General features: G+C 48.8%; 1 protein-coding gene across 3 annotated transcripts; it reads left to right on the forward strand.

Moving 5' to 3' along the window:
* The first annotated feature begins 497 nt into the window (after positions 1-497).
* Positions 498-21,135, forward strand: KIF2C (kinesin family member 2C). Of its 3 annotated transcripts, XM_059137275.1 has the most exons (21): positions 498-699; positions 1,770-1,864; positions 4,696-4,797; positions 4,968-5,016; positions 7,186-7,308; positions 9,081-9,203; positions 9,728-9,828; positions 10,449-10,544; positions 10,986-11,040; positions 11,125-11,287; positions 13,599-13,689; positions 13,936-13,999; positions 14,075-14,166; positions 14,943-15,085; positions 16,311-16,515; positions 16,620-16,730; positions 18,049-18,116; positions 18,428-18,533; positions 18,628-18,741; positions 20,283-20,406; positions 20,502-21,135. In XM_059137275.1, the coding sequence occupies exons 1-21, from the start codon at positions 636-638 to the stop codon at positions 20,582-20,584; spliced, it is 2,172 nt and encodes a 723-aa protein (XP_058993258.1). In that variant the 5' UTR covers positions 498-635; the 3' UTR covers positions 20,585-21,135. The 3 variants fall into 3 exon arrangements, with proteins under 3 accessions (XP_058993258.1, XP_058993257.1, XP_058993259.1); XM_059137274.1 differs by lacking the exons at positions 498-699; positions 1,770-1,864 and adding an exon at positions 4,160-4,535; XM_059137276.1 differs by lacking the exons at positions 498-699; positions 1,770-1,864; positions 4,696-4,797; positions 4,968-5,016; positions 7,186-7,308 and adding an exon at positions 8,893-8,911.
* Positions 21,136-22,996: the final 1,861 nt, after the last annotated feature.

Raw genomic sequence — 22,996 nt, forward strand, 5'->3', positions numbered from 1 at the left:
CCATGTGGGTCTCCCTGCTCAGCGGGGAGCCTACTTCTCTCCCGCTCCCCCGATAGTGCTTTCTCTCTATCTGTCAAATAAAATTTTTTAAAAAGAGAGAGAGAAAAGAGAAAGAACGTTCCTCATTGCGCAAAGGAAAGCACGAGTTCAGTTTCTCAACTAGCAGCTGAAGAAGTCGCGATTTAAACCCCTGTCTGAAGGACCCTCTCGTCTCGGTCTCAAACACCATACTGGAGTTTCTCAGTTTGGGGGAAACCAGTTGCACACAGAGCTTTCCGCCTTACGCAGGGAACAGGAAATCTCCCGTCACAGACCCTTCCCAAGTTCCCCTTAGGCCCAGCGCGTGGGGGTGTGGCTGGCGGGTGGGCGGTCCTAGGCGCCGGAAAACCGACCCGAGACTACATATCCCAATAGGCTGTGGAGGGCGACGTGTCTGGCGGAAGCGAGGCCAGTGGCAGCGTGATGACGTTGTGAGAGACGCCGGCGCGCGGGATTTAAACTGCGGCGGTTTGCGCAGCGTTAAGACTTGCAGGGATACCGGAGCTGTGGGTTTGTTTTTGGGTTTTTTTTTGTTGGTTTTTTTTTTTTTTTTTTTTTTTTTTTGCATTTCGTGTTTCTCTTCCCGGCGACTGCCCATGGACTCGTCCCTTCAGGCCCGCCTGTTTCCCGGTCTTACCATCAAGATCCAACGCAGTAATGGTGAGAGGCGGGGTCGCGAGATCAGGAGGACACTTGGGCTGTGAGACGGCTGAAATTACTGCTCCCCCCACAAACGGCAGGGCCGAGATACTGTTGGGAATTCCCCCGCCTCCACCTGGTCTGGGTGTCTGCACTGGCAGTCGGTCTTTTCTACCCGGGTCCAGGGCTTCCCCTGGCGGTGGATCCCCTGCCTGTCCTCGGAAGTGGGCGGGGCTCCTCCAAGTCAGTGGTCCTTCTAGGGAAGTTAGGATTGCTAGTTTCACTTCGCCTCCAGAGTTCTCCTCTGAAACTGCCTTGCTTTTGTAGGGACCTCGGCTTCCTGGCCACTGTATTCCTCTCTAAATATTCTGCATTTGCAGTATGTCAGGCACTGGGATTCAGGGTTAATCAGACAGAAAAGATCTTTGCTCTTGAGGAGCGTGCAATTCTGTCCTCTTTTTTTGGTTAAGCAGCTACCGCATATTTAGCAGGTCTAATAATACCCTGTCATTAGAATGGTCAGATATAACCATCGGGAGTGAGGTAAAGAAACCCGAGGGCTCTAGAGCTTCAAGTCTCAGTGCATGTTGAGGAACAGTACTTAAGGACTAGAGTGACTCCTCTGCCCAAATATACCTTGACCTTGCTGTACCCTCTCTCTCTCTTTTTTTTTTAATATTTTATTTATTTGACAGACAGAGATCACAAGTAGGCAGAGAGGCAGGCAGAGAGAGAGAGGAAGGGAAGCAGGCTCCCTGTCCAGCAGAGAGCCCGATGTGGGGCTCGATCCCAGGACCCTCGGATCACAACCCAAGCCGAAGGCAGAGGCCTTAACCCACTGAGCCACCCAGGCGCCCCTGTACTCTCTCTTTTGAGTGGAGATGAATCCTTACTCCTGCAGCACAGTTTAAGTCCTGTTCCCTGCCTACCTCATAGTGGGATATTCTATGCGTGAGGTGCCAGGAGATTTGTCTTCTAGTGTGAAAAATAAAGAAAAAGACAGCGGTCCCTTCCCTCAGGTCAACTCCACATTAGAGTCTTTGTGGGATTCTATAAGTGAAAAAGATGTAAACTGGACTTTCATACCGTAGGCATAATCCACAGTGCCAATATAAGGACTGTGAATTTGGAGAAATCCTGCGTTTCAGTGGAATGGACAGAAGGAGATGCCACAAAGGGCAAAGAGGTAAGTTCTATGAGAATGCCTCTACCACATTTAACACCTTCTTCCCTAAAAGATCTGTGTGAGGGGGCACCTGGCTAGCTCAGTCTGTAGAGCATGCGACTCTTGATCTCAGGGTCCTGAGTTTGAGCCCCTTGTTGGACAGATAGATTACATAAAATAAAAAAACAAACAAAAAGATCTATTTGGAAATGGAACTTGTGAGAGCCTTGTATCTGATGCTGCCTTGTCCTCCCTAATCTTAAAACATGGTCCTCTTTGGATGTGTTCGTAATTTATTTAGTCAGGCCTGGTCTAAATTGAAGCAATCAACAGTTTCTGGTGTGTCTGTAGAAGACAAACTGCACAGAATCCTAAAACCTTGCTTATGTACCCTAGCTTCTGAGTGCAAACTACCTATGGCATCAGTTTAGAGAGCAAAATTGATAAGCCGGTTGAGGAGACAAAATATTCCTGAAACACCAAATAACAGAGGGCACCTTGTTGATAAATGGCAAGATGAATAGAGCTAGAGCATCTCAGAGGTGGTAACTTACTGAAGATGGGCTTGACTGGTGGGGGTGTGATGGGAAGGCTTAGCCGAAACAGTTCGATGGCCCTCATAGGTATTAGTAAAGAAGCTTGATCCAGGCAGTGGAAGGCTCGGGATGCTGAACAGTTGTAAAAGGGGACCAGAGGGTCTTCATCTCTGGCACTGAGATGTTTAAGGTTTTCTTCTGTAGGCTCTGGGGAGAATTGGAAAGATTTTGAGAAGAGGAGAGGTATGACTAAGGCATTTATGTTTTAGAGGCGTTGTGGTCTGATAAAAAGTTCACTGGGCTAGAAGTATGAAAACCTGGATTCTAGTCTGCCTCTGCCTACTATTTTGTGTTCTCATGCATGTTTCCAGCTCTTAGAAATCCAGTTTCCTGGGGCACCTGCATGGCTCAGTGGGGTAAGCCTCTGCCTTCAGCTCAGGTCATGATCCCAGAGTCCTGGGATCAAGCCCCACATTGAGCTCTCTGCTCATCGGGGAGCCTGCTTCCCCATCTCCCTCTGCCTGCCTCTCTGCCTACTTTGATCTTTCTCGCTCTGTCAAATAAATAAACTAAATCTTAAAAAAAAAGAAAGAAAGAAAGAAATCCACCTTCCTCACCAAAAAAATGAGGTTGATAATAATATCTACCTCAGAAGGCTATTGTCAGGATTTATTCAGCAGACACTTTTGTAGTGGTTCCAAAATGCCAGATGGGACACTGAGGTGAATAAGACAGACCTGGACCTTCTTTCATGGAGCATAATGTGGTAACACATGAAAAAGACTTGCCTAGCATAGTCCCCTCTGGAAGGTATGCAGATATTTAGGTGGTATATTTGAGAAATAAAAGGATTGAATACTTTACACTATCTGCCCTTGAGTCAAGAGGTTCCTAAAATTCTTTTCAACCAGCTATTAGTAATTCCTTGTGGTTTCGTTTGTTAGCCTTTTTTTGTTATTTAGAAATATAGCTCTTGCAGGGGTTCACTCCAGCTCAGATACTGCCTTTGAATAAGGTCTGAACATCTTTGGTATTCAAAGCCTTTTCAGGTTCTGACGTCAGTCATCCTTTTTCCTTATACCATACACCCTTCTTGCAAAGTATGCTGGCCCCATGGGTAGATGTGTCCAGGCCCCACACTGTGACCGTGCCTAGTGCCTTGCTACCTTCAGACTGTCACTCTTACTCCTTCTTCCTGAGATGTTAACTGAGGTGTTCACTCTGAATCATCAGTGTGAGAGTTGCTTAATGCCAGAACTATGGTTAGATCATTGGTCTCCTCTGTTGTTTGTTTTCTGTGGTTTAAGTGTCAGAAACAGGAGAGGTGTAAGGGTCTGTAGCTTTCCAAGAAACAGAGACAAAAGTTTGGTTACTGAAGTACTTGCTAGCTTTTGCATTTGGTGATTCTATCCTTGTCTTGTGCTGCCCTAGTTTCTAGCTCTCTGTCCACATGATTTCTCCATTAGAATATGAGCTAACTGAAGACAAGGGCAATGTTTGTCTTAATTCATCTTTGAATACTTTCCCCCCTAGTGCCTTAATCGTGCCTAAAAAATGTTTAAATAAGCTAGTTAATAAACACAGGTTGCATATGTAGGAAGTAAAACTTGCATCCTGGAGTACATGCTTCAGCTTGGAACCATTTCGAGATGCAGATAACCACATTGGTACTGTGTTGTGAACTGCTGTGAATTATGCTGATGAAGTTTGAGTTGTTCCTAGAGGGTTGCAGGACTCTAGTGATGTAAACCTAGAATTGTGACCTCATTAAAGGCACGAGCATGAAGTAGGGAAGGCATGAGCAGGAAGCTGTGACTGGGGAAGAAGTTTCTGGGCCCAGTAGAAAATGTAGGTAGACTTAGGGTTAGGTAGCAGCTCTCGGGAACTTTTCCCCGCCCGTAAGATCCAGAAGGGCCCTCCATTTTTACTATCTCCGAGGCAGTTAGAACTTGTTTCCTCCTCCGTGTCAGCAAGAAGTGTTCAGGGGACGGTGCCCAGCAGGACCCTGCTGCCCAGCAGAACAGTAGGGGAGCCAGGTGGCCTAGATCTACTGTGGACTGCCTATTTGCCTGTCTGCCTACCCTCCTCTTTACCTCGTTCTCATCACCGACATCTACCATTGGCTTGGCAATCGGGAACCAATATCCATCTAGATGGTAAACCACGACTAACGACTATTTGTTTATAGTTATTGGTCCTTGGTGGAACTTATAAAATTGGTAAATTCTGAATCTAGGGGTAGCCTTGGTTGCAGAGATGCGATTGGATTGAAGAAGCTATGTTGTTCCACCAAAACTTTTTACTTGCTCTCTGCAGATTGATTTTGATGATGTGGCCGCAATAAACCCAGAGCTTTTACAACTTCTTCCCTTACACCCAAAGGACAATCTGCCCCTGCAGGAGAATGTAACAGTCCAGGTAGGTGCTTGTCATGTGGCCGAACCAGTGCTCCAGGTGATCTGCTTGGCTTGTTGACTTTTGCTGATTTTCTGGGACTGCCTAGGACTTCAGCTTGACACATAGACCCAAGATAGGTCCTTGAATGTTGATAGGAGCCATGTCTTGTGATGGTCTGTTCTGTTTTTCAGAAACAAAAACGCAGATCAGTCAACTCCAAAATTCCTGCTCCGAAGGAAGGTAAATGGATTTCTCTTGGCTTACTGTCATGGGGTTTGTGCCTGGAGTAATGTTGCTGGGGCACAGGAAGTGGTGACATAGAATCATTGCTCCACTTTAGCAGGTGACTGACTGTACGTGGGCTGAGTCCTGCGCTGTCTTCCAAGCATCTTAGGAAGAATCCAGCCTACAGGGAGGGAGAAATACGGAGATTTTCGTCAAAGAGTACAAAGTTTCATGAGAAACTTCACTGATAGGAAATAAGTTCTGGAGAGCTTATGTAAAAAAATCTGGTCTGTGATTAGCAACAGTATATTGTGTACTTAAAATTTTACTGTGAGGGTGGATCATATATTAACAATGAAACAAAAATAAACAAACTACAAAACAGTAGGAACAAACCTTAGGAAGTGATGGGTTAGTTTATGGCATCGATTATTATAATGATAGTTCCATGGGTGTTTATCTCCAGACACATCGAGTTGAATAAATATCTGCTTTTTGTATTTCAATCATACCTAAATAAAGTGCTTTAAAAAAAAAAATAGAATCCAGCCCTTAGGCCAACCTTCCAAGGGCCTGATTCATTTGGGAAATTTGCCAGTTGGCCTCAAAGCCTTTCCTGTAGAATCCAGAGCAGTAATCAGCCACCCATGGGCCTGTTTTCTTTCCTCAAAGGAACAGTGTGCCTTGGAGTGAGGTGGGGAGCAGGCTGAGAGAAAAGCTAGGTCCAGGCTGTTTAGCAATAGTCGATGTTGCTGTGGAGATCTGCGGCTAAGGCAGGATGGGACGAGTAGGAGCTTTGCCTTGAAGTCTAGGGGAAGGTTGGGCTTGCTCTGCAGAAGTAGTCCACTTAAACCAACTCTGACCGTAATAGTCTGTAGCTGTAGGGGGTGCGGTGGCTGTAGGTACAAACTGCCCAAGAAATCCCACTCATGACTCAGAGCCAGCTATCCCTCACAGCCTGCGTGGCCTGTCCCAGCCAGGGGCGATCCCTGCCCGACAGGGTCCACCTACTGCAGGGGCCCAGAAACTACTTGCCTGGAGCTTCAGGTTAGGGGGAGCCCAAGTGGAAGGTGGTGCAATTGCAAGCTTGGGCTGGGCCTGAGCGGTAGGCCGCTGGCCCTCTTGCTAGCTGTACCCTGGGCACCTGCGAGAGAAATGGGAATGGTTGCACTGCATATGCCTGTGCTCAGAGGACATTGCCCAGCCCCCGTCAATGGAAAACAGATACTGATACGGGTGCATGCTGTTCAGCAGTAGAGATGAAACACGAGATGACAACAAATCTTTTGGGAAATAGGAAAATGATGGCAATTTATGCTCTTAATGAAAGAAATGGTTGATACAGAGCCATCAGATCAGCCTAGACTTAGGAGTCTCAAATTCCATCCAAGTTAATGTTTGCACAGGTTGTACCACGTATTCTATTTCCAAGTTTCTGACTTGACTTCGTAGGTGATAAATTGTTTCTCTCTTATGGAGGCAAATTATATAAATGGGTAGAAATTAACAAGAATTCAAATACAACTCCATTTTTTTCTCAGTTAAGCATTATTTTAAGATTCCAGAAAATCAGTGTAGCTGACCCTGATGATGTAGTGATCTGATGATGTGGCCGGGCCCGGCTCTGTAAAGCATCCTGGAGCAGTGGGAAAAGCCCAGGGTTTGGAATCTTAAAAGTCTTGGGTTCACATCCTGGCTCCAACCTTTACTAATTGAGTGTGACTATGGGCAAATCGCTTAATTTCTCTGAGCTATTGTGCCCCACCCCCATCAGATGGGAATACTGATACTTACCTTACAGTGTTGTTTTAAAATATGGGAAGGTTGTACCGTGGTAGGGTAAGATGGTTAAGGTTTAATAATGCTTTTTTTTCTGAGGTTAGCTCTGCATCTTCAGAAAGGATTTCAGATTGGCTGTAGGTCCCCCCATCTACTCAAGACAGATGCTCTTGTCAGAGATATCCTTGCTCTCAGATGGGCAGAATGAGCAGATTAGTTTTGGGGTCACTAGTACTTGGCCTTTCTAATTTTTCCTTTTCCTCTGGTGGAAGGAATGGGAAGTTGGTGGGCTCCTTTCCTAGGGGTCTGGACCCTGTGCAGAATCTTGGAGGGTTGCCCCCTAGTGGCCCCTATTGGCCCTCCTGATCGTGCTGCACTGACTGGCCACTGCCCTTGGGTCTCCAGGTCTCCGCAGCCGCTCCGCTCGAATGTCTACTGTCTCAGAGGTTCGCATCACCACTCAGGAGAATGATATGGAGGTAGAGCTACCAGCGTCCTCAAATTCCCGCAAGCACTTTTCAGTTCCGAGTGAGTGATGAATCTGTTTTCCCTGTTTGAGGCTCTGGAACAGCTCCTCACACATTTGTCCTATCCCTGTCCTGGAATATCCTGAGATTCCTTACTCCCCTGGCTTCAGTTCTGTTCTACCCCCACCCCACTGGTCCTTTATTAGGAAATCATTTAATTTTACTGTTTTAATTTAATTGAAACATAATATATATACAGAAAAGCAAACATATCCTTGAGTGTATGGTTCACAAACTGAACACACTCATGTAACTACATCCAGATTGAACAGAGGGTTACTAGCAACCCAACAGTCCCCGTCAAGCTCCCGACGGTTCCTAAGCCCCTAAGGGTACCTATAATCTTGACTTCTGATAGCATAAATTAGCTTTTTCCCTTTTTGGATTTTGTATAAATGAAATTTTTAAAATATTTTTAAGGGCACCTGGGTGACTTGGTTGGTTAAGTGTCTGCCTTTGGCTCAGGTCATGATCCCAGCATCCTGGATTGAGCCCCATGTTAGACTCCTATTCAGTGGGGCGTCGGCTTCTCCCTCGCCGTCATTCTCTGCCCCTGCTCGTGCTCTCTGTCAACTAAATAAAAATCTTAAAAAGAAACTAAACTAAAAATATTTTTAGTTGTTAGCTTTTATTAAGATAAAGCAGGTATAGATTTTGTAAGATGTATAATCATTACATCTTACATGTATCAGATTGAGCTCTTATAAAATGAAGGTGAATAAAAGAGTCACAACCAGGTATGGAAAGTAATGAGTTATCATGGGATGTACCTTTCTGGGTTGAATTATGTTCAGTTGTCACTCAGGTTCCTGGTTTTGTTTTTTGTTTTTTGTTTGTTTTTAAGATTTTATTTATTTGGCAGAGAGAGAGAGAAAGACAGGCAGAGGGAGAAGCAGGCTCCTGGCTGAACAAGGAGCTGATGCAGGACTCGATCCCAGGACCCTTGGATCATGACCTGAACCAAAGGCAGATACTAACCAACAGCCACCCAGGTGTACTCAGGTTCCTGTTTCTCCTGGCTTTTCTGTCTGTTCCTGCTAGCCATCCAGGCTCCAAAGCTTTGGAGAAGTCAGAAAGTCCTAGCTTTTCTTCCAAATGAGTAGAAAGCCCTGGCCTAAGAACCCACACATGGGTCAAGCCTGAAATCTTCAGGCCTTTAGAGAGTTTCCCTTTGTGGTGAAGTCCGTACTGAGCTATTTATATATCCTTTAAGACATATATATTTTTTCAATTTAAAGGTTATGTTTATTTTTTTAAAGATTTATTTGTTTATTTTAGAGAATGAGAAAGAGAGAGTGGTGGGGTAGGGGCAGAAGGAGGGGGAGAGAGAATCCCAAGCAGATTCCCTGATCTTGATCTCATCACCCTGAGACCATGACCTGAGCCAAAGTCAAGAGTTGGACACTCAACAGACTGAGACTCAGCCACCTAGGCACCCCTTAAAGATTTTATCTTTACATAATCTCTACACCCAGCACGGGGCTCAGACTTACAACCCTGAGATTAAGAGTTGCACTGTCTACTGTATGACCAGCCAGGTGCCCCACCCTCCAAGAATTTTGATGCCAGGAGCCAGCCGCTGCAGGGAGACTGACTGGGCGCAGGTGCTGGCTGAGGTGGAGGGAAAGCCCAGCTCTGCTCTCACTGTGGGCCCCAGCCCTTGCTGGGCCAGCAGTGTGTTGCACTCATCCTGGCCTGTGACCTGCTGGAGCTCAGAGGAATACAGCTCTGGTTTGCCTACCTGCTTCTCCAATGACTCTCCTTCTCCCACAGCTGGCCCCCCTAGGCCCTCCTGCCCTGCAGTGGCTGAAATACCATTGACGATGGTCAGCGAGGAGGTGGAAGAGCAGGTCCATTCCATCCGAGGCAGCTCTTCTACAAACCCTGTGAACTCAGGTAGATACACTGAGCTATCTGCTTTGTTCCGTCCTGTCCCAAACCTAGCCTGCTTTGGCACCTGAATTCAAACCATGTTTGTCACATGGAAGCATGTTTTCCTGTGGCTGTGGCATCAGTCTTTCACTAGAAGTGACCCTGTTCCCACTAGCTGACAGGAGCCCTCTGATGTAGTTGAGATGTTGTCACAGCTCAAGTCTTGGCCAACACCTGAAGGATAACCCAGAATGACCATCAGACCAATCAGGGATGGCATCTCCTCTTCTGATTGTTTAGAAAATGCCACAGAGGCGTGGAGAGAGCTTGGGTTAGGCCTAGAGTGCTTGTGCAAGTCTTTACTTTGCAGGGTTGACCCTCCCAACAGTCTCATCTGTTGCTGCCTCTCCTTGCATATGGTCATTTAAAAGCAAGGGTCTGGGGAAGGCCTAGTCCTGGGAAAGCCCCAGGACTCAGGACAGCAGCTGAAGAGTAGGCTGGCTGGCTTAGACAGGTAATAGTGGGCTTCCTTCCCCCTCCTCCCACAGTTCGGAGGAAATCATGTATTGTGAAGGAAATGGAGAAAATGAAGAACAAGCGGGAAGAGAAGAGGGCCCAGAACTCCGAAATGAGAATAAAGCGAGCACAGGTACTTTTCTTAGGTCAAGGGTTTTTGGACATATGTCCTTAACTGCACCTTTACCAGCAATGGAGATACAGTCGGGCCCCAGCATTTCTGAAGCTCCAGTTCTGAAATCTAGGAAATTTTAACTGCTTTCTCATTTGGACTCAGAGTGCAAATAAGTCAGATATTTTTCTGAAGACTTCGGGCAAGAAATATGTCCTGCTGATTGATATGTGCCATCGCAGGGACCTGCAGGGCACAGTTGCCTGCTTTCCTGCTCCCCTGGCCCCAGCTGCATGTATGGGAGCGGGGGGCAGTGCTGCAAAGGAGTTCCAGTTTGGAGCACTTCCCCTCAATTGGGTTCGTGGCTCTTGGGAAACTCAACCTGCTGGTCTCCTAAAAAGGCCACAGTGGCTCTGGCCCTAGTTCCTAGATTGGTTTGGTGCATGCATAGGCACCTCCCTGCCAACCTCCGTCCTCAGGGATTTGTTCCTAAGTTCTCAACCTAGAGCCAGGGTGGGAGGAAGTAAGACTGGGGGGCTTTGTCTACTGGAGGGCCGCATGCATGTGAAGAGCTGAGCTCTGAGAGCCCTTACATGGCAGCAGGTCCACAGTCCATCCTTTTTTGTCCTTGTCCCAAACAGGAGTATGACAACAGCTTTCCAAACTGGGAATTTGCCCGGATGATCAAAGAATTTAGGACTACTTTGGAATGCCATCCACTTACTGTGACAGATCCTGTAAGTAAACCCTAAGGGCTTCTACCCCTCCTTCCTGAGTAAGTGTACAAACGAAAGACAAATTTCCTCTTTAGCAGAGTGAGGGCCTGCAGGAATCTGCACTGGCCCTTGAGGTATTTTCAGTACCTTTGCTGGACTGGAGCTACTAAGGCTGGATGGGAGAGTCTGATCTCCAAAACTGTCACCCTCACTTGCATAGGTTGGCTAGATCCTTACTGAGAATCATGGAAGTAGACCTGCACCCCGTAGGCAGCAGCGTGAGAAAACTGGGGAGGAAATTCAGTGCTGCCTGCTGTGCTCTGAGTAACAGCGGAGGCGCAAGGGTCCTGGTGTCGGGTCTTGGCCCCAGAGTGAGCCTGACACTGGATTGGAAGAGGAAGGGTTCTTTCAGTATTGCTCTGACCTTTCACTGGGTGGTTGTCTTCTCTCATCCTCTTGAAGATCGAAGAGCACAGGATCTGTGTCTGTGTGAGGAAACGGCCGCTGAATAAACAAGGTAAGCCAGCTCGGTCTGAAGGAGGCTCTGGTCTGACATCCTCCGTGTCCAGGAATCATCCTCTGAAATACTCTCCTTCTGCAGAACTGGCCAAGAAAGAAATTGATGTGATTTCCATTCCCAGCAAGTGTCTCCTCTTGGTCCACGAGCCCAAGTTAAAAGTAGACTTAACAAAGTATCTGGAGAACCAAGCCTTCTGCTTTGACTTTGCATTTGATGAAACAGTTTCAAATGAAGTTGTCTACAGGTTAGTCTCTTGCCCCTTTGCTCCCCCCTTTTCCCAGCCTTCCTCTTTTCCATGCGGGATATTGTGGTAAAACTACTCAAGCCACGGGACTCTGAGGCCCTTCCTGGCCTCATATTTTCCTTGGGTCAGCCATCACAGAGCTGGCTCTGACTCTGAGTCAGAGTCTGCTTTGTCTAATACATCACTCACAAGCCTTACGTGGTTTTTAGTTTTTAGTTTTATTTTTAGATTTTTAAGTAGTCTCTACACCCAAGGTGGGGCTCAAACTCACAACCCCAAGATCAAGAGTCACACCCTCCATTGACTGAGCCCACCAGGCACTCCATCATGTAGCTATTTATTTATTTATTTATTTATTTATTTATTTTTTAAAGATTTATTTATTTATTTATTTGACAGAGAGAAATCACAAGTAGATGGAGAGGCAGGCAGAGAGAGAGAGAGGGAAGCAGGCTCCCTGCCGAGCAGAGAGCCCGATGCGGGACTCGATCCCAGGACCCTGAGATCATGACCTGAGCCGAAGGCAGCGGCTTAACCCACTGAGCCACCCAGGCGCCGCTATTTATTTATTTTTAAAAAGATTTTATTTATTTATTTGACAGAGACCACAAGTAGGCGCAGAGAGAGGCAGGCAGAGAGAGGGGGAAGCAGGCTCCCCACTGAACAGAGAGCCCAACTCGGGGCTCAATCTCAGGACCCCGAGATCATGACCCGAGCCAAGGCAGAGGCTTAACCCACTGAGCCACCCAGGTGCCCCACCATCCTGTAGCTATTTCAGTAAAAAATAAGATTAAGAATTTGGTTCTCTCTCTCTCTCTTTTTTTTTTTTTTTTTTTGCTTAAACACATGACCCTGAGATCAGGTTGCATGCTCTACCAACTGAGCCAGCCAGGTGTCCCAGAATTCAATTCTTGAGTCACATTAGCCGCATTTTAAGTGTGTTCTAGCCACATGGGGCTAGGGCTGCTACTAGCACAGTAGAGAGCATTTCTGTCACCACAGAAAGTTCTTTCATTTTTTTTTTTTTTTAAGATTTAGATATTTAGGGAGAGTGAAAGAGCGCACACACACGGGCAAAGGGAGAGAATCTTTCAAGCAGACTCCCTACCAAGCTCAGAGCCCAACTCGGCCTCCATCTCCTGATCCTGAGATCATGATCTGAACTGAAACCGAGAGTCAAATGTCTAACTGATTGAGCCACTCGGGCGCTCTCGCACAAAGTTCTATTGTCAGGACTGCTCCAGACCTGAAGATAACAAACTACAGCCCGTGGACCAAATTTGGCTCACAGTCCCTTTTTATAAAAAGGGCTCTCTAACTAAGAATGAATGGTTTCTATGTTTTTAAAGGATTTCTTTTTTTCTTTTTTTTTTTTAATGTGACAGCAGGACACCTGTCTGGCTCAGTCAGTGGAGCATGCAACTCTGGATCTCAGGGTTGTGAATTCAAGCCCCCATTGGGTATAGAGATCAATTAAAAATAAAATCTAGGGGCGCGCCTGGGTGGCTCAGTGGGTTACGCCTCTGCCTTCAGCTAGGGTCATGGTCTTGGGGTCCTGGGATCGAACCCTGCATTGGGCTCTCTGCTCGGCGGGGATCCTGCTTCCTCCCTCTCTCTCTGCCTGCTTCTGATCTGTCAATATAATAAATAAAATCTTTAAAAAGAAAAAAAAAAAACCTAAAAAATAAAATAAAATAAAATCTAGGGGTGCCTGGGTGGCTCAGTGGGTTAAGGCCTCTGCCTTCAGCTCCGGTCTTGATTCCAGGCTCCTGGGATCAAGCCCCATGTCGGGCTCCCTGAGCGGGGAGCCTGCTTCCCTTCCTCTCTCTCTGCCTGATTGTAATCTCTGTCTGCCAAATAAATAAATAAAATATTTTTTAAAATGAAATTTTTAAAAAGTCTTTTAAAAAAAAGTGAGAGACCTATGTGGCTCACAAAGTGTAAAATATTTTAAGCTCCTACTTTAGAGGGTTTCCTCTAATCTTTGTAGTGTTTCTTATGCTAGCAGTCAGCTGCTAAGCTCAGGGTTTCACTTTGGGTCTTCAGGGTCAGAGGGAGGGCTGGTGGCTTGGTCAGTGAAGGCCACCATCTTCTTGGCAGGTCAGCCCAGCCCTCCCCAGCTGACTGGAAGAATTTCAGTTTATAAGTGGAGGGTGGGGTCCAGTGGAACCACTTTGCAGGAGAGGAGTGCAAGTACTTGGAAGGAGGAATTGAAGACCCCAGAAGATCTGCAGTGAAGGAGCAATAGGGCCACATTCTAGGAAGCACATTTTAGGGAGAGATAAATATTCTCCCCTATCCTTTCTCCTAGGTTCACAGCAAGGCCACTGGTTCAGACCATCTTTGAAGGGGGAAAAGCAACCTGTTTTGCATATGGCCAGACGGGAAGTGGCAAGACACATGTAAGTTTTCAGGCCTAGCAGGGAGCACACCTGCCCATGGTGTCACGGTGGGTCCCTGAAAGGGAAGTTTCCTGCAGAAAGTGCTGCTGGTGCCAATGCCCCGGCACCAGAGACTCTTGTGCTGGATACCTTGGCCGGTGCAGCTTCTCAGCTTCTGTGCGGGGGCGCGCTGCAGTGATGCAGCCTGTAGTGCTCAGTCCTAGGCCCAAGGCCCTTCACCACAGTCTCTCACCCCTTCCCTTGCAGACCATGGGCGGAGACCTTTCTGGGAAAGCCCAGAATGCATCCAAAGGGATCTACGCCATGGCCTGTAAGTATGTGTTCTGCCACACTGAGGTCGGGCACACGAAACCAGGCTGCTTGCTTACCCAGCTGTCTCCCGCAGCCCGCGATGTCTTCCTCCTGAAGAATCAGCCCCGCTACCGGAACCTGGGCCTGGAAGTATACGTGACATTCTTCGAGATCTATAATGGGAAGGTAGCTAGCTGGCAAGGAGCCCCTATTTATACTGTCGGGGCCCCTGAAATATCTAAGTCCATGAGATTGGCTAAAAATGGTAGAAACCAAACAATCTGTGGGCCATCAAGGCTTTGATGGGCTCCGCTGCCCTGATGTGTGTGATGGGGAGATGGGGCCCAGGCTCAGCAAGTAGGTCAGGAACGCTCCTCAGGGCTCCATCTTGAGGGGGAGGTTTGCCTTGTGTATGCCCTGTCTTCCCTTGACCCACCTCCTTTGTGACCGTTCTAGCCTTCGCCTGATCGTGTACGTTTGTTCTCTGTTCATCTCTTACTGTCCCCTCTGCCCCTTATGCTCTGTACCCTCTATCTCTACCGTCCGTGCTTATATAGAGCTGCCTTCCTCAGAGCAGAATTTCCATGCTAATAATAATAATTATAGCTAATGTGGATTACTGATTTGGTATTGTGTGCTAAGCACATGTCTCAACTCATTCGATCACTGTAGCATAACCTCTGAGGAAGCATTATGGTCATTATTCTGCAGATGAGGAATAAGGCTGGAACCGTTAGGCACAGACGGATCCAGGCTCCCATAGCTGGCAAAGTAGCAGAGTCCTAGCACACTGGGCTGCCCGACTCAGATACTGCCCTCCACTCAGCTTAACCTCTCTGCCTTCCCTGCTATCAGCCCTTATCTCAGCCCGGACAGGCCCTGAAGGATGAGCTGTTTGGTGGGGTGCCCAGGCCATGACGGCCTTAGCCTTGTTGCCCTGTGTGTTCCCCTGCCCCGCACAGCTGTTCGACCTGCTCAACAAGAAAGCCAAGCTGCGTGTGCTGGAGGACGGCAAGCAGCAGGTGCAGGTGGTTGGGCTGCAGGAGCGCCTGGTTAGCTGTGCCGATGATGTCATCAAGATGATCGACATGGGCAGTGCCTGCAGGTCAGAATTATGGTGATGGAGGGCACCTGGGTGGCTCAGTGGGTTAAGCCACTGCCTTCGGCTCAGGTCATGATCTCAGGGTCCTGGGATCAAGTCCCGCATCGGGCTCTCTGCTCAGCGGGGAGCCTGCTTTCCTCTCTTCTCTCTCTCTGCCTGTCTCTCTGTCTACCTGTGATCTCTCTCTGTCAAATAAATAAATAAAATCTTAAAAAAAGAAAAAAGAATTATGGTGACGGAAAGGGGCCCCCAGTCCCTGGCTCAAGTGACAGACCCTCGCTCCGAGCCTACTGCTATTTCTGCAGAGTGCTGCCCTCTGCAGCTTGCTGAGGGCTGTGAGGGCCCCTGTCTTGAGGACTTTCAGTAGGGCAGAGGACCCAGGGCCAGAGGCTCATCAGGAGCAAGTCAGAGAGTCATAGATGTAACTAAAGCAGACTTTTTTTTTTTTAAGTTTTTATTTATTTTTTTATTTGACAAGAGAGTACAAGCAGGAGGAATGCCAGAGAGAGAGGGAGAAGCAGGATCCCTGCTAAGCAGGGAGCCCAATGAGGGGCTTGATCCCAGGACCCCAGGATCATGACTTGAACTGAAGGCGGGCGCCTAACCAACTAAGCCACTCAGGTGCCCCCCGACCAAGGCAGACTTTTTTTCCAAGCTCTTACCCCAAAGCATGCTTCCTGACTTCTCTAGGCTTTTCCTTGCTCTTCTCTCCCTCTGTGGTGGGAGATAGGTGCTCTGGGTCAGTTGTGGCTGGAAGTGATGGTGTCATCACTCCTCTGCAGAGTTAGGGAAGTGCTCTGCCTCCGGGCATGGTGCAGTGGAGCGCTGGGTGGTTTATGGACGCCCAGGAAGGGGGCTGCCCTCCTCAGGACCCTCAAGCTTTGACAAGTGGTTGGTGACAACCCCTCTTCCTCCCCCCATGCCCTGCCACACAGGCCACTTCTTCCCCACGTGCAGCTGGGCCGTCTTGCTAAGGCCGTAGCATAGAATCCAGTACTTTCACTGCCAGGAAAACTTGTTAGGTCTGGAGCTGGAGGGAGAGCTGCTGCCCACAGAGGACAAAACGGAAGTCTGGGACAAGAAGACACAGGACTGCTCGGAGTCCTGACCTGTGCCCCTTGTACTGAGAACTTAGTGCAGTGAAGTGGGGTGCCTTGAACTCTGGGGAGTCACAGCGGCCAGGAACTTTCAGAGGCTCATAGCCTTTCTTCATTCTCTTTTGACACAGGACCTCTGGGCAGACGTTTGCCAACTCCAACTCTTCCCGCTCCCATGCCTGCTTCCAGATTCTTCTTCGAGCCAAAGGGAGAGTGCATGGCAAGTTCTCTTTGGTGGATCTGGCAGGGAACGAGAGAGGTGCAGACACTTCCAGCGCTGACCGGCAGACCCGCATGGAGGGTGCAGAGATCAACAAGAGCCTCCTGGCTCTGAAGGTGGAGGCGCAGGCGGCCGGCCTGGGGGGCTCCTGCGGAGGGAGCAAGGGGGTGGGTGGTTCAAAGGGAAGGAAGGGACCCCAGTGCCCCCTGCCGCCCCACAGGAGTGCATCAGGGCCCTGGGACAGAACAAGGCTCATACCCCGTTTCGAGAGAGCAAGCTGACCCAGGTGCTGAGGGACTCCTTTATCGGGGAGAACTCCAGGACCTGCATGGTGAGTAGGGTCGCTCTGGAGATGGTGTGGGAAGACCCTGAGTCCTGTTTCTGGGCGGGCTTGGTACCCCTGGCAACCTGGGTTTCCAGGTTTCATCTTGAGTGGGCAAACCCTGCTGCCTTTTATTTAGGCACTTCTTTGTTTCATTTCATTTTATTTTTTTAAAAGATTTTATTTATTTATTTGACAGAGACACAGCAAAAGAGGGAACACAAGCTGGGGGAGTGGGAGAAGGAGAAGCAGGCTTCCTACTGAGCAGGGAGCCCAATGCAGGGCTCAATCCCCAGACCCCGGGATCATGACCTGAGCCGAAGGCAAATGCTTAATGACTAAGCCACCCAGGCACCCCCCACTTATTTATTTTAAAGATTTATTTATTTATTAGAGAACATGCATGTTTGCACAAGTAGGGGGAGGAGGGGCACAACGAGAGAGAGAGAGAGAATCCTTGCAAGGAATCCTTGCAAAGACTCCTCGCCAAGTGCAGAGCCCAGTGTGGGGCTCAATCCCAGCACCTGAGATCATGACCTGAGCCCATATCAAGGATCGGACGCTCAAGCAACTGCAGCCCAGCCGCACTGCCTCCTAAACTTACCCTCCCCCTGCCACCCTGCCATGGCCTTTTAGTACCAATTTCCTCTTTGCCTGTTCAAAAGAGAAGGAAAGGATCTGCTCTCTTTACTGTATGTCTGGGAAGCTTTTGGTTTGGGGATGGTCAGTGCACCCTTACCCCATGTAGTGGGGCCCCACAACTCAGAAAGAGGGCTGTGGGAATCAGGAGAGGGAAATTCTTGTCTCCTCTATGGCTCCCAGCTTCAGAAATAGGAAAGGACTGTTGCTGTAAATTATTTTTGTCCCCTTCCTTATTATATCTACAAGGCTTGCCAGCTAGGATCTGCCTCCTTCCCCTTCACGGAATCTCTTTCTGGCCTACTAGGGAAGGTGGGAATTTCAGACTAAGCTCTAACCCATCATTCTTGAGCCTGGGTGAATAGAAGGTTCCAGCAGGAGCCACTGCTCCTTAAGATGTGACCTTGGAGAGTGGTCAATAAAGTGATAAAGCAATGGGTTGGGGGGGACGGTAACCAGATATACCTTTAACGGCAGATATCCAATTTCCAAGGTGCCTTAATTTTCAGTGGCCATGGGGCAAGTTGCCTGCCACAGAGCGGGTACTTAATTAGCTCCGTGCTCCAATACTCTGTGGGAGTCAAGAGCTCACACAGACAGTTCCTGGCAGTCTCCAGCAGCAGGTGGTCTGGTCCCCTTGTGATCTTGTTAAGGGTTGAACTTAACTGCCTGTTTCCCCCTTTTGCAGATTGCCATGATCTCACCGGGCATAAGCTCCTGTGAATACACTTTAAACACACTAAGATATGCAGACAGGTACTCGTACCCATGGCCAGTGGGATGGGGAGAGGGTTGCAGGAGGGAGGAGAGAAGAGGGAAGAAGCTCTGGAGTCTCGGTGCCTCAGGATATTCTTCTGTGACTCAGTGAAGCTGAGACTTGGGAGTTCAGACATGATGCTAGATGGTGTGCCCCAGTCCCCTTCAGGCCTTGGTTGGGAGCCAGCATGGGTCCTCTAGGCCAAAGCCAAAGCTGCTTCTCCCTTTGAGCCTCATGGTCTGAGTGGTGCTGCAGTCTCGTGAGTGCCAAGGAGGCTCCTGTGGGCTCTGAGACCGTCTTGTTTCCTCAGGGTTAAGGAGCTGAGCCCGCACAGTGGGTCCAGTGGGGAGCAGCCAACTCAAATGGAAACAGAAGAGATGGAAGCCAGCTCTCATGGGTCCCTGATCCCAGGCAATGTAAGGTGTGGGGTAGGGCCAGGCAGAACAAGTGTGGCCTGCTGAGACTGGAACTAGGCCATACAGTTTGTACCTCTCCTTTGGGCCCCTGCAGTTCTCCAAGGAAGAGGAGGAACTATCTTCCCATATGTCCAGCTTTAACGAAGCCATGTCTCAGATCAGGGAGTTGGAGGAAAGGGCCATGGAGGAACTCAAGGAGATTATACAGGTGAGGAGCTGGCCCTGACTAGGGAGGGATTGGATATGTATCCTAGCAGAGGCCCTCAAGTGGTGCTCAGCACTGTTCTTTGAACATGACCTGGGCTTTGCTCCCACAGGTCTTCAGATAGGGATGGCAAGAGGCAGGCCTCTACTTAGCATTCCTTCATTCTCCACCTATTCATTTAGATGTTCTAGAACAACTAATTAGCATACCCCTTCTCCAGACTGGCCCACACAGCCTTTCTCCTCTACCCTCCTAGCCAGAGCTAGTGTCTCTCCTCTGTGCTCCTGACTGAGGCTTTGGAGGGAGATTTATATGCAGAGACCTTGGCTTATTTATTCAGAGTGTTTGGTGAGTGCTTTCTATATGTTAACCACTGTGCTGAAACCAAAGACCAAAAACTCGAGGTATGGATAGCATACTGTAAAATAAGACTAGATCAATCCTGATTCTCCTATTTATAAGCTGATTTCCTTATTTAAAGGAAAGTCATTTCCTTATTTAAAAGAAAGTCCTTTATCATCACTAGGCCTCGGTTCTTTCATCTCTAAAGTGGGCAAGACAGGGTGGTTGCGCCTGAGGGTTAAGTGATCTGCTTCTAAAGCAGCGCCCAGCATATAGTTCGCATGTAGGAGGCGGTAGATGCTGGTGCTGCTGTGACCCCTGCTGTGGGAGAGCAGAGGGGGGCCGAGGGTGCACTGCCAGTGGGGCACTCGGGGCAGCATGGAAAGGAGCTTGGGCCACTTAGAACTGAGGAGGGGACGTGAAGAGCAAGCGCTTAAGCCTGTCGTCCCTCCCCGGAGTGCTCAGGGGTACAAATGTGTCAAAGGCCTTGGTACTTTCAGGAAGAATGAGAGGCTCACTCTGGTCAAAGCAAAAGGAGTGAGCAGATGACGGAGCTTAAGGCCGTGGCCAGGTCAGCGGGGACCTGATGCTGGAGGACCTATGGTTCACTCCCAAGGCCTGGACTTGGCCATGAGGGCAGTGGATGCCTTAGAAGGGAATAAAGCGGAGTGTGGTTGGATCGAAGGACATGGTCTCATCAGAGCGTTACGTCAGTGTGGAGCCTGGTTGGGGAACGTGGGAGAGCATGAGTAGAGGCATTTTGGAGCTAAGAGCAGTTAGGAGATTGTTTTTAAAAGAGTTCAAGAGAGGTGTTGGTGCCCAGATGGAGGGCGGCCGTGGCCACTTTAGGACTGGAGTGAGGACATGAGACTCAAGTACCATTTAAGGGGCAAAATTGGTAGGATCCGGGCACAAACAGGGTGAAAGAATAAAGTTGCTGCTCCCGTTTCTGATGTGGTGTCAAGACAGATTGTGACATCCATTTGACCTGGGGAGAGGGACAAGTTGGAGGCAGGAAAGAGGATGGATTCAAGCTGAGGATTTCTGCCGGAGGAGGTCAGCAGGCAGAGGGCGGGCTGTGGCTGAAGGAACCGGCATCTCGCACACGTCGTCTGCATTGTAGGTAGTGGGGGGCACAGGAAGGATTTGCTAGGTTGGTTTGATCATTTTTGCACTGACGCGCTTCCCCCGTGTCACCGCAGCAAGGGCCAGGCTGGCTTGAGCTCTCTGAGATGACCGAGCAGCCAGACTATGACCTGGAGACCTTCGTGAACAAGGCAGAGTCTGCCCTGGTCCAACAAGCCAAGCACTTCTCAGCGCTGCAAGGTGGGTGTGACTGGAGGGTGGGGCGTCGGCCCTGAGGGAAAGGGGCCTCTGTGACCCCCCCTGACCGGCAGTGCACCACCGCCCCTTCCTTCCAGATGTCATCAAGGCCTTGCGCTTGGCCATGCAGCTGGAAGAGCAGGCCAGCAAACAAATAAGCAACAAGAAACGGCCCCAGTGACGACTGCAAATAAAAGATCTGCTTGGTTTCACACCCAGCCTCTTCCACTCTCCATCCCTCCCCAGCAAACTTTGGGCACAAGGCAGGTCTGGTCAGGGTCTGAACTGGGACAGGCTTTGGTAAATGCCAAATATGGGGGCAGCTGGGGAGGGGGTCAGAGTGACATGGGACACTGCTTCCCCTCTCCTCAGTTGTAGCCCTCAAGGGAGCAAGGATGGGAAGGGTGTTGCCCTTCTTTCCAGGAGCAGAAGACTTTCTGGTATAGAGTTTTCCCTTGGGTGGCCTTCTGGCCTGTGTGGACTGGCTACCGGTGAGGGGCTCTGTGGGGTTATCCTGGCTCTGGGGAAAGGGAAGGAGCCTTTAGTCCAGCTCTCTGCTGGCTCTGGCCTGCCTTCCATGCCTTTGGTTCAGGCACTATGTCTTGTACTTTAAAAAAAGTCTCTGGGATCTCTTCCTTCCTTGATGGTGTTTGAGGTCCAAGAGGATCCCTGCTGTTTCCTGTTTTACGTGTTTATACATTGTGTCTAAGAATAAAGAGGGGAAAAAATTAATCTGTTGAGTGGTGTGTTGAGAAGGGCCTGGGACATGTCTGCACCTTCTCGGACTAAGGACAGACACTTCTGCCACTCTCCATAGTGCAGATTCCATACTCTTCCTAAGGAGCCCAGATCCAGACCTGCGGTTTCAGGGACGTGGTAAAGCCTCAGCCCCTGCCTTGTTCGGTGCTTCCTAGGTCCCAGGTCCTCTCTTGGGGCCAGGAGCTAGCAGCAAAAAGGAGATGGTGCTCTGCCAGTTATGGTCTGCTCAAGGCACATTAAAAGATTCTGTGGCAACACTGACAAGAAGGCATTTGGCTTGCTGGTTGGGAAAGGATCTGATGAGCAACATGTTTGGTCTCGAAAAATTAGAAGTTTGCCAGGTGGGCTGAGGAACTGAGCATAGAACACGGACAGTTTGGGAGCTGGAAGATTCCAGATTCCTTGTCATGGAACATGGATTATCTACACAGTAATATGCCACTACAACATTTTTAGTCTGAGTGCCACATAACCAAATATGTGTTCTAGAAAGGCCTCAGGAAGACAGGTGGGGACCATGGGGCACATGGGCTACTACAGAAGCTCTAGGGCAGAGTTGGCTCAAACAGACCAAACACTGGTCTCCCAGCCTCAGTTGCTTCATTTGAAAAATAGGCGTGGGGCACCTGGGTGGTTCAGTGGGTTAAAGCCTCTGCCTTCGGCTCAGGTCATGATCTCAGGGTCTTGGGTTCGTGCCCCATATCGGGCTCTCTGCTCAGGGGGGAGCCTGCTTCCCCTCCCCCCACCTGCCTCTCTGCCTACTTGTGATCTCTCTGTCAAATAAATAAAATTTTTTAAAAAATTGAAAAACAGGGGCGCCTGGGTGGCTCAGTGGGTTAAAGCCTCTGCCTTCAGCTCAGGTCGTGATCTCAGGGTCCTGGGATCGAGCCCCGCATCAGGCTCTCTGCTTAGTGGGGAGCCTGCTTCCTCCTCTCTCTCTGCCTGCCTCTCTGCCTACTTGTGATCTGTCTGTCAAATAAATAAATAAAAAATCTTTAAAAAAAAAAAAAAAATTGAAAAACAGGAGCATTCTTTACCTCATTGCATGAGCTGATGGTGCCATTCGATACCCAACCGTAGGACCTGGCTTCAGAAGTTCAGCTGAATCAAGTTCACAGAGCTGGCACTAGCATTGAGGCCTTAAAAGCTTCCAGATACCTAACTTTCCCCCTCCTCTGTAAGATGAGGCCACCAACACCCGCCCTCACAGAACTGGAAAGATTAAATGAAGACCTCACCAGACCTGACCCATCTTCTCACCTAGAATACTGTATGTGTATTGGGACCAGCCAGGGGAATCCTTATAAGTCGTCCCCCCGCCCCCTGCTTGGAACCCTCTAATAGCATCCCTTCACCCAGAGGATAAATTCCGAATGCCCTACTGTGGCCTGGTCAGCTCCTTCCTCTGTTGGTCCAGTTGGAATGCAGTTTGGGCAGAACAGTTTGGAGGTTAAAAGCCCAGCTGCTGAAGCCGCACAGCCTGGCTCTGTGACTGCAGAACCTCATGTAGGTTTAACATCTTTGTGCTGCGACATGGCGGTAATACTGGCGTAGCGGTGTTAGGAAAATTGAGTTGGTATATATACACAGTAGTAAGTACAATGTCTCACATCTCATAAATGCTATATAGGTGCTGGTTAGCTATGTTAAGCACATAAGGATGAAGATTTTTGTTTAATACTGTATCTACAATGTCTAGAACATACAGTGAGCATACAATATATATTTTTGAATGAATGAACGAACTATCTCCTACCACTCACTTCTCCAACTAAACTGACCTTTATTTCTTGAATATGCCAGACCTTTTTTTGTAGTAACTGCTTTATTGAGA

Source organism: Mustela lutreola, chromosome 10, assembly GCF_030435805.1.
Source record: "Mustela lutreola isolate mMusLut2 chromosome 10, mMusLut2.pri, whole genome shotgun sequence".
Taxonomy (NCBI): Eukaryota; Metazoa; Chordata; class Mammalia; order Carnivora; family Mustelidae; genus Mustela; species Mustela lutreola.